The sequence below is a fragment of the Abramis brama genome, assembly GCF_963993115.1.
Source record: "Abramis brama genome assembly, chromosome: 8".
Taxonomy (NCBI): Eukaryota; Metazoa; Chordata; class Actinopteri; order Cypriniformes; family Leuciscidae; genus Abramis; species Abramis brama.
The window spans coordinates 30,977,317-30,995,457 of NC_139970.1; the positions used below are offsets into that span (position 1 = coordinate 30,977,317).

An 18,141-nucleotide genomic window follows, 5' to 3' on the forward strand; every position below is an offset into this window, starting at 1 on the left:
TAACTCTTAGACCGTTTGTCCCAGGATCAAGTGTCTTTGTATCGTTAGAATCCTTGGCTCAAGTCGGACAAAATGGCTATCTCCGATTTGCTCGCCCTTCAGGCGCCAATTTCGAGTAAATTGCATTTTTTTGAAAAACCTATTTTTGCAAACTTCTCCTAGGTTTTTGGCCCGATCGGAACCAAACCACTGAAAGAATATTCTCTGGAGTCTGACAATCAATAATCATCCAAAAAATTCAAAATTTCAATTAACGGTCGATAAGGGGAACCAAAATATTTGATGGCACCAGGGCCACTTTTACTAAAACGGTTATAAATTGTGAACGGAAAGAGATTTTTTTCTAAACTTGGGATACATCTTCCTGAGCTCAACCTGAGATCACTTGAAAAAAATCGCAACAATTGGCCACTTGGTGGCACTATAAAACGGTTATAACTTGTGAACGGAAAGAGATATTTTCGCAAAACTTGGGACACATGTTCATGAGCTCATTCTGAGGTCACGTGAAAAAAAATCATGACAATTGGCCACTTGGTGGCACTATAAAATGGTTATAACTTGTGAGCGGAAAGATATTTTCGCTAAACTTGGCACACATGTTCATAAGCTCAATCTGAGTTGACATGAAAAAAATCGTGACAATTGGCCACTTGGTGGCGCTATAACAGTGAAAAAAATCATGAAAATAGCTATAAGCGCACCCAACTGTTAGTCTACTGAAAATTGGCACGCAGTGTCTTTGTCCAGGGTGCCATGATAGTCTATGAGAACATTGGTGTATCTCAAAAAACTCAGTATACGTCATTGGCACAATGCCTTGAAGGAGCCTTAGAAGTTTCAAGCCAGTGTTTTTTCACAGGAGTGACCTCCTAAGACTCCTGAATCCTTGCAGAGTCCAACAATACCAAACATGCCAGGTTTCGCCTTATGGTTTTTGTAAGTGTCATTTAGAGCTTTAAAAAATTGTGTTTATCTTCAAAGCCGTTAGTCTGATCGAGACAACAACAAAAAAACACAGGAAATTTGAAAACATAGGTAAATAGCTAAACAATAACGCCAAAATGTTAAAATTATGATAGGAACTGACAAAAAAATGTCAATTTCACCCATGGATCATTTTGATGCTCTCACATGTTTGAAACAAACAATGATGGATTGTCATGAAATTTGTTTTGAATTGGGACTGGCGAATCCCCGTCCATACTGTCAATGACCATTCGCAAAGACCCGCCCACTTTAGTTACCGTTGCTATGTCTGACAAGCGACGCCACTCTCACACCACACCAAGTTCTCACGCAGTGAAAAATACATTGCGGATCAGAGAGGAGACTGCGCGCTGACAGACAAGTACTTTTGATATGAAACAAACTACAGCCAGCTCGGCTCGGCTCGGCTCGACTTGACTCGGCTTTGTTTGGTTTTCCACTGTGTGAAAGTTGTACCTGTACCTGCTTCCAGGTACTTTTTTTCGTACCACCTCCGGCGAGGTTCTAAGTGAGCTGGGGCAAGCTGAGGCAATACTAAAATGTGATGTGAAAACATGTCAGACTGCTGATTGGTCAGAGAGAATCGTCACTATTCACTGCGTCATCATTGCACGCGCCAGACGGAGTATCCTGAATAAAAAACAGCAAAAACAAAAACATCCAAAAACAGCATACACTCGATTTCCTCCATTGTCCATTGTGTGTGGCAGCGGATGTATCTCGCGTAGAAGATTAAGTCACGGCAGTTTCCTGCGGCGTCGCTATGACGACCAGGTACTATTGTGGAGGTACTATCTGCAATGGAAAACGGAGCGAAAAGCGAGCCGAGTCGAGTCAAGTTGAGTTGAGCTGGTACTGGTAATGGAAAAGCGCCAAAAGTCTTACCTTTCAAATGTAGTCATTTTTTAGAGACATTTAAACAATAAATACCGTTTTGTGACTCTTTAATGTGTCTGACAGATCGCTGTAGACTCAAGGCTCAGTTAAAGCTGCTCGTGAACCGATCATCTCTTCCTTCTAGTTAATTTATAGCATTAAAATAAACATGAATGAACATAAAAGGAATGTTGTTTTAAAGTGCTAAGACGTCAGTACACTTTGTTTTTCAAATTTAAATCCTCCAAAGTTAATCTACTAACTCTCCTGACTGCTTTGTGGGACAAAATGCTTGTTCCGTGGCCGCCCGAAGGGTCGTCTCCGCCATGGCCGCCTGAGGGGTCGTCTCCACCATGGCCACCCGAAGGGTCGTCTCCTCCCTGGCCACCCGATGGACTGTTTGCTCCGCCCTGGCCGCCTGAAGGGACGTCTCCGCCCTGGCCGCCAGATGGACTGTCTGCTCCGCCCTGGCCACCTGAAGGGTCGTCTCTGCCCTGGCCACCCGATGGACTGTCTGCTCCGCCCTGGCCGCCTGAGGGGAGGTCTCTGCCGTGGCCGCCCGATGGACTATCTGCTCCGCCCTGACCGCCTGAGGGAAAGTGTCCGCCCTGGCCGCCCGATGGGTCGTCAGCTTCGCCCTGGCCATCGGCTAAACCATCACCCCCTGTTTCTGTTCCCTTCCATGGACCTGGCCCCCCATCCCTCCCCCTGATCCTCCACCGTTCCACCTCCCTCCTGGACTCTTGTTAGGGGTTCAAGCATGAAATGCTGAAACCCTACTGTAATTGTAAGGATTCGTAAAACGCATCGTGCAGGACAAACTGTAAGGCCTAGAGACTTGAAACCTGGCCAGATGGTAGGCCTCAATTTGGGGACAACCTATCAGAGTATGACCCCGATTGGCCCATAGGTGGCGCTACAGCAACCAAAAGTTCAAAATCGCTCATAACTCTTAGACCGGTTGTCCCAGGATCAAGTGTCTTATATCGTTGGAATCCTTGGCTTGAGGCGGACAAAATGGCTATCTCCGATTTGGATGTAGGCAGGGAAAATGTTCTGCTATGTCGAATTTTGTCCAAAACCTACTTTTGCGAACTAGTCCCTGGTTTTTCGCCCGATCGGAACCAAACCAGTCTAGGACAATTCTCTGGACTCTCTAGATCAATAATTATCAAAAAAAAAGTTGAACTTTGGCATTTGGGTGGCTGTAACAGGGTCATTTAGAAAAGGGGCGTGGCAAAATACACTCAAAAGCCTATAAATCCCAAAGGAAAACTCAGAACTTCACACAAATTGATGAGCATATGTGTCAGAACATGGTGAGGAGGCATGCAGAGTTTCATGGAGATCGGACCATAGGTGGCGCTATAACTGGCAAAAAGCCTTCATTCTTATTAGGGGTTCAAGCATGAAATGCTGAAACCCTATTGTAATTGTAAGGATTCGTAAAACGCATCGTGCAGGACAAACCGTAAGGCCTAGAGACCTGAAACCTGGCCAGATGGTAGGCCTCAATTTGGGGACAACCTATCAGAGTATGACCCCGATTGGCCCATAGGTGGCGCTACAGCAACCAAAAGTTCAAAATCGCTCATAACTCTTAGACCGTTTGTCCCAGGATCAAGTGTCTTTGTATCGTTAGAATCCTTGGCTCAAGTCGGACAAAATGGCTATCTCCGATTTGCTCGCCCTTCAGGCGCCAATTTCGAGTAAATTGCATTTTTTTGAAAAACCTATTTTTGCAAACTTCTCCTAGGTTTTTGGCCCGATCGGAACCAAACCACTGAAAGAATATTCTCTGGAGTCTGACAATCAATAATCATCCAAAAAATTCAAAATTTCAATTAACGGTCGATAAGGGGAACCAAAATATTTGATGGCACCAGGGCCACTTTTACTAAAACGGTTATAAATTGTGAACGGAAAGAGATTTTTTTCTAAACTTGGGATACATCTTCCTGAGCTCAACCTGAGATCACTTGAAAAAAATCGCAACAATTGGCCACTTGGTGGCACTATAAAACGGTTATAACTTGTGAACGGAAAGAGATATTTTCGCAAAACTTGGGACACATGTTCATGAGCTCATTCTGAGGTCACGTGAAAAAAAATCATGACAATTGGCCACTTGGTGGCACTATAAAATGGTTATAACTTGTGAGCGGAAAGATATTTTCGCTAAACTTGGCACACATGTTCATAAGCTCAATCTGAGTTGACATGAAAAAAATCGTGACAATTGGCCACTTGGTGGCGCTATAACAGTGAAAAAAATCATGAAAATAGCTATAAGCGCACCCAACTGTTAGTCTACTGAAAATTGGCACGCAGTGTCTTTGTCCAGGGTGCCATGATAGTCTATGAGAACATTGGTGTATCTCAAAAAACTCAGTATACGTCATTGGCACAATGCCTTGAAGGAGCCTTAGAAGTTTCAAGCCAGTGTTTTTTCACAGGAGTGACCTCCTAAGACTCCTGAATCCTTGCAGAGTCCAACAATACCAAACATGCCAGGTTTCGCCTTATGGTTTTTGTAAGTGTCATTTAGAGCTTTAAAAAATTGTGTTTATCTTCAAAGCCGTTAGTCTGATCGAGACAACAACAAAAAAACACAGGAAATTTGAAAACATAGGTAAATAGCTAAACAATAACGCCAAAATGTTAAAATTATGATAGGAACTGACAAAAAAATGTCAATTTCACCCATGGATCATTTTGATGCTCTCACATGTTTGAAACAAACAATGATGGATTGTCATGAAATTTGTTTTGAATTGGGACTGGCGAATCCCCGTCCATACTGTCAATGACCATTCGCAAAGACCCGCCCACTTTAGTTACCGTTGCTATGTCTGACAAGCGACGCCACTCTCACACCACACCAAGTTCTCACGCAGTGAAAAATACATTGCGGATCAGAGAGGAGACTGCGCGCTGACAGACAAGTACTTTTGATATGAAACAAACTACAGCCAGCTCGGCTCGGCTCGGCTCGACTTGACTCGGCTTTGTTTGGTTTTCCACTGTGTGAAAGTTGTACCTGTACCTGCTTCCAGGTACTTTTTTTCGTACCACCTCCGGCGAGGTTCTAAGTGAGCTGGGGCAAGCTGAGGCAATACTAAAATGTGATGTGAAAACATGTCAGACTGCTGATTGGTCAGAGAGAATCGTCACTATTCACTGCGTCATCATTGCACGCGCCAGACGGAGTATCCTGAATAAAAAACAGCAAAAACAAAAACATCCAAAAACAGCATACACTCGATTTCCTCCATTGTCCATTGTGTGTGGCAGCGGATGTATCTCGCGTAGAAGATTAAGTCACGGCAGTTTCCTGCGGCGTCGCTATGACGACCAGGTACTATTGTGGAGGTACTATCTGCAATGGAAAACGGAGCGAAAAGCGAGCCGAGTCGAGTCAAGTTGAGTTGAGCTGGTACTGGTAATGGAAAAGCGCCAAAAGTCTTACCTTTCAAATGTAGTCATTTTTTAGAGACATTTAAACAATAAATACCGTTTTGTGACTCTTTAATGTGTCTGACAGATCGCTGTAGACTCAAGGCTCAGTTAAAGCTGCTCGTGAACCGATCATCTCTTCCTTCTAGTTAATTTATAGCATTAAAATAAACATGAATGAACATAAAAGGAATGTTGTTTTAAAGTGCTAAGACGTCAGTACACTTTGTTTTTCAAATTTAAATCCTCCAAAGTTAATCTACTAACTCTCCTGACTGCTTTGTGGGACAAAATGGCGGATTATGATTAGTCAGATCACCTGTCAATCAAACTCCCTGCGAAGGGTCAATTGAGAATGCCCGTGTGCACAATCCTGATCTAATCGACAACTTTGCAGTTGCACATAGGAAAGCCCGGAAAATCCCGCTATAATGTAAGAGAGCATCTTTTTTATGTATTTGGACCTAGGCCTAACAATGTCACAACTGTCACCAGTGTTTTTTTTTTTTGTTTTTTTTTGGTGAGCGTAGGCTCCTCCTGATTTTGTTAGTCATCTCATCTCTTATATGCTGTGTATGATCATATCCTGCCCTATTCATGGTAGCCTACTCGCGGACATTGCGTCATCAATGTCATCAATTGCGTCATCAATGGGCCCGCCTTGATAATCCTACTTAAGTGCCCGGTGTTGGCTCGTTACGCCACTGAATATAATTGTCTAAACTCATCAAAATTACATATTTACAACAAATTTGCCACATATATATAGGCACACTTTGAGTACTACTAATAAAAGTGGTGGAGATCAGGCAAGACTGTAAGAAGCAAAAAGGTGCTATAACTTTAAAAACGCTTTAAAACCATATATTTCCTATGGCAAACTGCATGTATTGGCTGTAAATTGACTTTTTCATCTATGATGGCAGTTGTTAAATGCTTGCTAAATAAAACGTAATGTCTTTTGATGCTTGTGTGCTTAAAGGCCTTAACTGCTTGAACCCCGATAAATGCTGCTTGCAGCTTTAATTTTGTTTGTTTTTGTGGGTCTTGGAGCGTCTGGTAGCCGCTCCATAGAGGGGGGGTTATGTCACAGTGTCTGGTTTGTGTTTCCCTGGGTAACCACTAGAGGTCTCTTTCCCATACTGTCACCATTACTTCATGAACTACATTTCCCAACATCCTGATCTGTCACTCATTGATTCATTGCACACAGCTGTCTCCCGTCACCTTGTCAGTATCTGTGTGTATATATTCCTGTTTGTTTCAGTGTTTGTCACGGAGTCGTTGTTTGATGTCACCACACTTCTGAAGTGTCATCACACTTTCTTTGTTCGTGCCTGTTCTTGTTTGTGTTGCTTGTTTTTGGATTGCTAAATGGATTTTGACCCCTGCCTGGATGACTACGAATTGGATTGCCCTTTAATAAATACTGCACTTGGATCTACCCTTTTCCCGTGTGTATTCCGTGACAACTATAATATTGAAGGTAAAAATTAACTGATTTGTATACAAACACTTAAATTACACTTTTATTTATTTTTATAATAATAAAGTTATATGAAATATAAACATTTAAATGGTGGCTGTCATAAAAACTTGCCAGATTTATTCAAACATGCATTAAATTTTGAAGAACATTAAAAATTATAATGAATATGAAATATGCTGCATATATTTAGCAAAATGCTCCTCTCTAGAGTTAATTTTTCTAGATGATTAACGAGTTTATGGTCACTCACTGGATATTTTTTTTCTGAGGTAAATGTGACGTTACATGACATTGTTTACAAGCTGTTTTACTGACGTCTTTCCACGGTTGAAACACTGATTGAGCGATTCCATGTGACATGATACGGATTTCGATAAGTTGTACTCTATCTTTTAACACACTTGCAGATGCTCATTCATGTTTATTTCGCACTGTAACTGGTATTATTAAGGCGGAAGAGAAGATCATGTGCGCTTCTCGCTGCTGCTTCTCTTGATCTGAGCTGCGCCAGAACGATCTCACGCCACAGCGCCAAAACGGTATTTATGCTTTTGAATTTCGTAAGAAAATGGACGTAATTTGAAATCTGAGACTTTGTTTCATATCAATAGTAACAAAGCACAAAGATTATTGCGATTTATTGGATGGGATGCGCGCTACAATGTTCCATTCATTCATCAACTGAAAACAGGATGACTTATCAATTCTTGGGATTTAAGAATCAATATCGGTTCGTAAAAATGAGAATCGATTAAAATCGAGAAATCAATATTTTTTACCCAGCCCTACCTCATAAGCAAAGCTGTTTGAACAATTCATTAAAAATTATAAAAAAAATTGATGGAATAAATGCATGATTTCAATCCGTGCTAATGGGAGAAGAGTGCAGCATGAGCAGGTATGGACAAGTTCTGACAGGGAAGAGGGAAGCTCATTATACACTTCCTCTTATCACTGGCTGATCTGCAACGTGTGGAACACACTGGATATTCATTAGCTCTCCCTCCTCTTATCCTGTCGGGTTTAATTACTAATGATCCTTTCTGTGTGCTTTTGCAGGTGCCTGCCACGATGCCTGACAAATTGAATCTACGCTCACAAAAAGGAGACTTCTGTAGAGGGGTGTGTGCAATTTGCGAGGTCTTTACTTAACCCCAGTGGTGGTTGCTTATAGTATCTCCTTCCTGATCCTGTACCTGTTTGTTGCAAACTAGGGATGCTACGATCCGATATTTGCAGTGTTTCCGCTACATTCATTCTGTCGTGGTGGTCCGCCACACTAAAAATCATCCCGCCACGTCTGCAGCTTCTCAGTGAGGGGCTGTTTACACCTGGCCATTTCATGCGTTTTCTCTGATCGGATAGCTATCTGATTTATTAAAACGATTCCATTTACACCTGGTCACATGAATGTGTTTTTGAAAAACGGGTATAAATGCAATCTTCAATTTCCGCGCTATTGGTGCGTTCAAGTCCTCCTGGGAAGTTCGTACATACGAGGTGGGAAGTCGTGTTTACGACAGCATGTGCGTTCAAGTCACTTTCGTCAGAGTAAAATGACAGAGTACTTTCTCTTAATTAATTACACAAAAATACAGTAAGGTTCTTAAACTCTTGTTCTAGAAAATGAAGAACAAAGAAACGTGCACCAGGTGTACTTTGTTTTTTTATGTTTTTAATTAATTTATGAAGCCACTGCCAACTTTATGTTATATTATAATGCCTTCATATTCTGTGCCGGCAATTAGCTTACTGCGTTGTAAATAGAAAAGCCTGACAATATCACTGCTAAATACCTTTAAGTATTGTGGTATTCCGCCATGTTTCTCAGTGACACACCCCCAACTCGTAAAGATTGGGGATTAGAGAAAATCCCGACTGGTATTTACGACATTGTGGTGGCGTTCAAGTGCGTTCAACTCGTAAATACGATCTATACGAGATGATATGGTACCATATGCATATTTAAATGGAGTGCACGTCACCGAAAGCAACAGATATGAGCTGCATTTTATTGATCATCAGCTAAAATTTCTAAATAAAAGACCACAATAAGAGAGAGCGGCAACAGCCCTGGTAAGATCATTTCGTTTCTTTACTTTTAATGATGATGATTGTGTGTTAAGCGTCTGCGACTTACTTTCACTTTGATTTCCGATAGTTTGCACATTGGCTTAATGAATAGATGCTCAGCTTCTCATCTGCAGTGATGTGTGCTGCAGTAGCGTTGTCATATCTGGCTATAACATTACATATAGCCTATTCACAACTTTCCCGAACTCTGACCTTTCCCATGATCGCTATGGCAACGTAGAACAAGCCGGTAAAGAACTTCCAGTTTACATTAGCCTGCAGATACTGCTATCAGAGAGCAAAGATATCATATAATAAAGGCTAGATGTCTCGTGCGCGCTGCTGGCCAATGGAGGTCGACCTCCGCACACGGCGGCCATCTTACCACAGGGTGCTCGCTCACTCGTAACATGGTGCATGTACTTTTAAATAACCGTAACTTGCTCAATTTTCTACCGATATTCAAAAGGTTTGGTTTGTTATAAACGTCAGAGATGTAGTTATGATACTGCATACATATGAATAATTATAACAATGGACTTCCATATGAAAGAATGGCCGCCGGTGATGCCGGAAGTGACTCCGCCTTAAGCCATCTAGCCTTTATATGGATATCTATGTCAGAGAGCCTCAACAAGCCCAGACCACCTTCTGAAGTGGTTTGAGCGATCGGATTCAAATCCGTTCCGGAGGGCATTTACACCAGGTCTTCTCACGATCGGATAGCTATCCGATCACAGAAAATGCATGAAGTGGCCAGGTGTAAACAGCCCCTGAGGTCCGATATTGTGCATACTATTGTTATTGTACAATAAAAAACATTGTAAAGCACCATTAAGTTTTCGTGCACTATATTCCAAGACTTCTAAAGTCATTTGATAGCATAATGTGAGGTAAAAATTTATATTTAAGTCGTTAAGTTAAAGTTAATGGAAACTCATCTCTCCTCAGTCATTCTCCATTCAGCATTCAAACAGTGCGTCACGTTCGGTTACAACAGTAACACGATGACACTCTCTCCAAGATCAATGTTCCCATTATTATACTTTATTTGTAGGCCAGGTCTATGGTTTGCATAAAATGACTTTATCTTGCTGGAGTTCATTGCGCTTTATAAATCATATTCCTTTCTCCCGGGTTTCTGTTAGATTACAGCACTGGAGTAGAGAGCACTATGAATTGATCTTCATGCACATTGTAACTGAAATTTAAAACTGTTAAAAGAAAAGGCTCAATAAACTGTTGCATATATATATATATAACACTAAACATCAAATATCTCTTCGCTTTGTGCTTTGAACTTTTAAATGCGAAGCGCTGCATGCTGTGACTTCGCGTTGCTTCAAGTGCCATTTCCCCCTGGGGAAATGGGCCTGCCACCACAGCTGGAAAAAATACTAGAGGAAACACTGATTTGTATCGGGTATCGGCTCCGATATGGAATAAAATTGTAGATCGGGTATCGGTAACAATGGGTATCGGCATCAAATTAAAGCGAGAGCGATTCGAAAGCTTACAAAGCAGCCAGCACTCTAAACGCTCTCGCGGTAATTCTATAGAGACAGAGCATATACGCGTCATAATCTGAAGACCACGCCCACCAAGGGGGAAAACAATCCAACCGTCTCCATTGACTTTGCATTGCGAGAGGCTGCCTCCTTGTCATTTCTTGCTTCTAACAAAAGACAGAATAATGCCTAAAAGCTGCTATGTGACAAGGTGTACAGCAAACAAGCTAAGAAACTAAGAGCTAAGAGCAAGCTAAGAAACACTCTTACAAGCTTTCTAATAAAAACTTATTTCTGGGTTTTTTAGCTTGTTTGCTGTACACCTTGTCACACAGCAGCTTTTAGGCATTTTTCTGTCTTTTGTTAGAAGCAAGAAATGACAAGGAGGCAGCCTCTCGCAATGCAAAGTCAATGGAGACGGTTGGATTGTTTTCCCCCCCGGTGTGGGCGTGGCCTAAATGCACTCGGTCTCTATGCTGTGCGCAAGTGTGTGACATCACGCGCTAGCAACATGCGCAGCACGCAGGCGGCAGGTAAACAGTTTCCAATTCAAATAAGCTAACGTGCACAGAGCAGTTAACAGCATGGAGCGATCACATATTTGGAGTTATTTCACGCTAGCTATGCCAAAAAGTTTGACAGCAGTTTGCAATATATGCAATGTCAATGTTCCAAGGGGTGGTGATAAAGCTTCAAATTATAACACAACCAACTTAATCAGACATCTCCAGAGATGTCATTCTAAAGAACATTACAAAGACAGCTGGCTCATGTTTATTTTGAATGTGTACTAAGCTGTGAATCTTTTTTGTCAGTTTCAGCTCCTTTGTTTATTGTACTGTACATTGGATTTAAAATGCATGTTTGCACTAACAAAATTATTATAAAGAGTTTTTGTTTCTGTTTTTTTTTTTTTTTTACATGTTTTACAAAGCTAGTGAAGCTATTGGTTTATTCTACTGCATTTGTTGCACAATTATCTATTTTATAAAATAATTCACTACATTTGTCTCTGTTTCTTAATTTGTTTTACAAAGTTAAGAAAGTAATGTTTAAGTCAAGCCTGCCTGATGCCTTTCACAAAAGAATGATCCCAGTCTCTTCCACACAGTGAGGCATACTGTTTATTAGGTAATTCAGCACTGTTTTTATTTTAGTATCGGATCAGTGATCGGTATCGGCCGATACTGAATCCCAGATATCGGAAACGGTATCGGAGGCAAAAAATGCTGATCGGAGCATCCCTATTGCAAACCACAGATGAGGATATGATGTGGAGTTATGGCTAAAACACTAAGCATCTGTGACCTGTACTGTTGATGAGGGAACCAGTGTCTGACGAAATTGTGAGTCGAGATTGTGGACAGAGTCAAAATGGCCCTCCTGGGGCCATAAAGCAAGAACTAACCCGTGTCTATCCATCAATGCCTGCAAATCCACAAATGTCCAAGCCATTTGTGTCTGTGGCTTTGAAATGTACTTCAAATAAAGACAAATCATCTGCCAGTATTGACAGATGCAAGCCATTTTCATGAATCCCATTTATTGCAATCAGCAAATGATGACGAATGTCACCATGGGAAAAAGGGATTAATTATCTCGTTGTTTGGTAAATACCATTTCTGTTGGAGTGTTTTTCAACACCTTTGATGGCACAGAGGGCAAACCTTGTTGAAATTATTCTGAGCAAATCTAAAAAAAATCATTTGAAATTTGAAAAATAATGGCATTGTTTTCTGTTTGAAGAACTTTTGTGAAGTGAAAGCAGGTCAATTTTAGCCAAATTCTGTGTTTTCTTTTCTTTTTTAAATTAGTCATTTAGTTTATAAAAGATATAGCAGCTATTTAAACCTAATGTTCTACACTAATGCATTTCTAAAATGCATATTCACCTTAAATGCCTGCTTTTACCAGCTAGTCTTTGAAGGGTACACAGAAGCAGGAATACTGACTACCCTCATCTGGAGTGCTACCAAAATTAATCTATATGATGTTCCAACAAATTATGAGTCATCATCTCAGTCCTCCAACTCCTCAGAGCAAGTTCTCTAATAATATATGTGCAAACTTTAGGTTTGAACATTTGCATTCTTAGCTGCCAGCTACTGTATGCCAAAAATATCAGTTATCAAAATCAATATCAATGAAAACAGATATGGCTCATTCAAAGCTCTGAATAAATGAGTCCAACAAGCCACACTACAAGCATATCCTGAGTCATGAATAGCTCTTACGCAGCCTTCAGCAACCACAGTAACAAATAACATCATGGAGTGCCACACTAGGTCCTTCTGACTGAATACATGTGAACTGTTTCACAGTGAAACAGTTATATTCTCTGAGAGAATGAAAGAGGGATACAGTAACAGGCTGTTCAGTTCTTATGGAAAATAAATATGCCACCATTGCTCATTGTATGGGATCTCGGAAAGCATTTTAAAGCACAACTGGTCACACTAAACTGATTATCTATTTTTTTTATTATGTGGCTACAAACTTCTTCTGTGGTGTTCTGTGCCGAGTAGCTCTGCCAACTGTGAAATCTCCAACAACAACAAAACCATATATACACATATATTGTACACCAAATATGTTCTGATTGGCTTTGATTGGGTTGTTGTACAGCATATTTCCTCACAGGAAACGTGTCATGTTTTGATAGCACACAGTCTAACAGTCCTTCCTCTTGACTCAAACAGTTCCAAGTTTGTAATTTTGCTACACACGATCATAAACTAAAATAAATTGGAAAAATAGAAAGGTAAAATTACTTGACAAATATTTGTTCTGTTACTTTTGTAGCTGGCAAAAATATTAGTGTGGGAGGATAGATCAGGGTCAGACTCATTTCAACACTACCCTGTCCTGCAGTGAGTGTGAAATGGAACCACCAGGTCTATTTGTGGAATCTAAATAAACTATTCAACAACAAAAACAAAAAAAAACACCCTTAAAACCACCCAGCTGATACATTCTCTAGATTAGAATTCTCTAAATTTGTCCAGGGCTTTACCATCAATCAAAGTGAGATGCTGTTACTGTCCCTAGAGATGTCATGTCTGACATTTATAGCATGAAATGAGATGAAATATCTTGATGAAACAAGATGAAAAAAACAAACAAACAAAAAAAACAAAAAAACATCCTGACCACAAACTAGCTATATACATGCATATAGCCCTCAACCTCATGTCTACTTTGGTTTACATTAAAAAAAAAATTATATACAATACAATATAGTACACACACACACACACACACACACACACACACACACACAGATACGCACACACACTTTTCATACTGTACAAACTGTATGAAGAGTTCAGATGCAAAAGCCTCTAAGTGCCATCTGAAAATTTCTTCTAGAATGATCATTTTTATCAAGCTTGTATATTTAAGTTCAGTAATTTCACTTAAATGGCAATGAAAATTACCTGTGAATTGTCATTTAAGTGAAATTATTGAACTTAAATATACAAGCTTGATAAAAATTATCATTCTAGAAGAAAATTTCAGATGGCACTTAGAGGCTTTTGCATCTGAACTCTTCGTATATTCTACCCCCCTACACCAGGGGTGTCCAAACTCGATCCTGGAGGGCCAATGTCCTGCAGAGTTTAGCTCCAACTTGCCTCAACACACCTGCCTGGAAGTTTCTAGTATGCCTAGTAAGACCTTGATTAGCTGGTTCAGATGCGTTTAATTGGGCTTGGAGCTGAACTCTGCAGGACAGTGGCCCTCCAGGAACAGGATTGGACACCCCTGCTCTGCCCTAAACTAACCCTACCCCTAAACCTACTCATCACAGATAACTTTCTGTATTTTCACATTTTTTATAAAACAATGTTTAGTATGTTTTAAAGCCATTATAATTACGAGGACTCAGGAAATGTCCTCATAAACCAAGTTTATATGGTAATACCAGTGTAATTACCCCATGTCATTACACAAATTTCCTCATAAATCATATAAACAAGCGCGCACACACACACACACACACACACACACACACACACACAGATAAATATTATTATAATTTAAAATAACTATTTTCTATTTTCATATATTATTTTCAGCATCCATTACTTCAGTACATGTCACATGATCTTTCAAAAATCCTTCTAATATAATGATTTCAGTATGGATGTGCTAAAATGACACAAAGCTAAGCCTAACCAAACAGACAAACAATTTCCTGCCAAGCTTTGCAATAAATAAAATTGTCTGTGAGGATGTAAGAGATTGAAGGTTAAATATACTGTCTTGATTAATGTGCATTTTCAGAAATCTTTCAATCTAGCAGTCGGACAAACTTTTTAGGAGACAGTTACTGATGACTTTATTACAAGGTGACAGAGGTTCTGAGGCAGCAACGGAAAATCCTATGGAAAGAAAAAACAACCTATACTGTAGGAGAGCTGTTATAAAGCCACTGTGAGGGAAAGAACAAAAACACGTCCAGTTGTTATTTTTTCCACATCAGCTAGAAATGGTTTTCCTTCAATTAAGGTCAGCTGTTGAATTGTGCTTTATAAAAGCCACCTGTATACTTGGAGAGCAATCACAATCTAGTCTATTTTTGGATTGCCCCCATCTGTGCTTGAAGCACCTATAAAATAGGCAATTTTACAGGTGGAACCGTGAATCAGTCAGCTGTGTCTGTGTCTGTGTCTGAGGGATAACCGATCTGGGCATGTGAAGATGCCTGGAGCTTGACAGCCGGGTGGATTGAAGGACCACACAGCTCATGTCATTTACTCGGAATGAAAAAAGCACTGAGAAAAAGAGAAATCACAGGAAACCAGTGGCTTTTGCCTTTCAATTTACACTTTTACTTTAACAATTTGTCCTAGCATATTTTGTAACACAGCAGATTGTTATGACAAATTGCAAAAGTAATCATGCAAATTGTGATTTGTTTTTTTAATGTTTTTCTCTTTCACTCTCTCAACATTTTCAACAATGCTGAACTATGTTGCTGATGTGCTCAAGGAGAGGTGACATGCTGTTATCCACAGAGACATGCAACCTCTAATTGCTTTCAAAAGCCATTTCCTATGATACTTGGCCGCAGCAGAAGTTCATTTGCAGTGCGCTTGCCAAACAGGTCACGCTTTCTCACACCAATTATCTTATGAGTCATCATTACCTGCGCATCATGGCACCATAAAAAAAGTAAAAATAGACATAGAACAAGATAGAGAACTGTACTAATTAACATGGCAGGCTCACCCTGTTTGCTGATTTCCTCAAATGCAGAAAAGACACACCAAACTTTTTTAAGGCTATTATTTTTGCTTGTTGACGAATGTTTTTGGATATATTTTGATTCCATGGTTCAGCAACTCTAGAAAGCACATTGTCAAAGCATTATAAGCTAATTTAGTTTTGAACTTGATCTTATTAGTTAGGGTAGGTCTGACAGCGAATGGAGGGATTTAACAAGTTGTTTTAATTCAGCTTTGCTAATTGTCCTGTCCCAGAGTCATTCCCCCAGAAAAGGAGGACAGGTTTAAATGTTACCAACTGCTACGAAATAAAATAAAAATACAGGCACTACCATTCAAAAGGATCAGTAATATAAAAAAAAGAAAAAAAGAATTATACTTTTATTCAGCACGGGTGTATTAAATTGATCAAAAGTGCCAGTAAAGACTTTTACATTGTTACAACATATTTTTCCAAATAAATGCTGTTCTTTTGAAATTTATATTCATCCTCCTGAATCCTGAAAAATATTATGCTGCACATAATAAGCAATATTAACCATTAATAATGAGAAATGTTAAGTTCTTATGTTACCAAATCAGCATATTAGAATCATTTCTGAAGGATCATGTAACACTGAAGACTGGAGTAATATTCCACAATATTACACTGCTTTTACTGTATTTTTGATCAAATAAAGGCAGCCTTCTCTCAAAAACATTACAAAATCTTACCGACCCCAAACTTATGAACGGTAGTGTATAATATAAGCAAAATAAATAGAACAATGTCTTACCTGTTTTAACTTTTTCAGGTCTTCATCCAACTCAAGATTGTCCAAAATAACGGCCACAAAAAGGCTCAGAAGGATCTAAAACACAAGAGCATATTGAATTTAGATTGCTGGCGGGACAAAGCAAATAAACCATTTGAAGACATTTAAGACATTTACATTTATGCATTTGGCAGACGCTTTTATCCAAAGCGACTTACATTGCATTCAAGGTACACATTTTACATTTTGTCAGTTCTTGCTTTCCCTGGGAATCAAACCCATGACCTTGGCGTTGCTAGCGCCAACGCTCTACTGTTTGAGCTACAGGAAAAGCTCAAACAGGAAAAGACCATTCTTTTTTATCAGACACGCATCTTAATTGAACATTTGAAGGTCCCAGCAATTTTAAGACATAAACATGGTGATGTGGCTTCAATATTCTCAGTCATACATTGTTTATAGGTGTATTGTGCTGACAGGGTGATGTTGACAAATAAACTGTCGTGCAAACGTGAGTTCTGTCCAAGATGTAGTTCTGAATCCAACAATAAAAATAATGTTTGATAAAAGAATATGTCGTAGTGGCCATGCCATGTCAGAGAGAGAAAAAAAAAGGTGTCACCATGAACAGCATACTATACAAGAGGTATATGTATGCTCAGGACAACAACGAAATAATGATTTACAGTAGTAGATCAATAATGGATTCACAGCTGACTGTGACTTAGATGTCATCAGTGCTTTGATATTAAATGACAAATTAAAGCTGTCCTCAAATGCATTAGGCATTGCTTCTTTTCTTTTCATCATATTTTCTTTTTTTCCATGACAGGAAATGAATAAATGATTCAGCCGTGTCTTGATTACATGCTCGATCTGTTCTGTCATTAGTGAGCGCTCTCATTCAAATGTCAAATTTAAATGGCTGCTCCTCACTCACTCACTCAAACTTGTCAAAAGACCAGAGTACATTTTGTTCTCCACAGAGGACATTTCCAAGAAATGGTAAACACGGATCTATAGTACTTCATGTGCAAATATTTCATTATCTTCGCAGAGTACATGTGCATTACATTGTGAAGCTTTATCATGTCAATAAACTGCTCCAATGGTTGGTTCAATAAACAACAACAACCACAACAAAAAAACATCAACAACAAGTCACCAATGGCTAAATGTTTGCCTGTAATATCTGTAATGGGGAATGACAGGGGCCGTGATGTGGCTGTGAAAAGCCCCAAAGACGTGTTTTTTAAAGATAAAAATATGGGTGAAGGGAGTGTGTGATGTCAGGTGTGACAACTGGAAAATACATGTGTGTTAGGATGTTTTTAGAGGCACTTCACTGTCATATTTCCTAAGCAAGTATTGTTCCTCTTCTTTCTGTTGATGGCTGGGAGGCAGCACAGGAATTTAACCATGTCCACTCCATACACTACTTGAATCAGGCAGTTTTTCAGGCTACAAGCAGTCTGATAGTCACAAAACAAACCAGGATTTCCCCCTTGAGGTCCTTATAGTCTCTGCTTAACATAGCAGGCAGTTCTCAATTTCTGTTCTACAGAAAGTCCTACACACAGACTGATCGCCTTTATTCACACTCACTAAGTACCTGAGTACTTTAGACAGCAGCTAGAGTGCCACATCTTTTCAAACCCCACAAAACTGACCATTAGAGGCTGGAAAACTGCTCTCACTAACATTCAACCTGCTGCAGGATCTCTGAATATGTTCTCTTGATGGCTAGGTAAGCCAGAAGATCA

At 39.8% G+C, this 18,141-nt stretch overlaps 1 protein-coding gene across 5 annotated transcripts in view; it reads right to left on the bottom strand.

Annotated features, from left to right (window-relative positions):
• nalcn (sodium leak channel, non-selective) overlaps positions 1–18,141 on the bottom strand; it is a 128,996-nt gene that overhangs the window by 63,877 nt on the left and 46,978 nt on the right. For all 5 annotated transcript variants that reach the window (XM_084121522.1, XM_084121519.1, XM_084121518.1 and 2 more), the window contains one exon: positions 16,400–16,474. In XM_084121522.1, the coding sequence (XP_083977648.1) occupies positions 16,400–16,474 (75 nt within the window). The remainder of the gene's footprint in view (positions 1–16,399; positions 16,475–18,141) is intronic.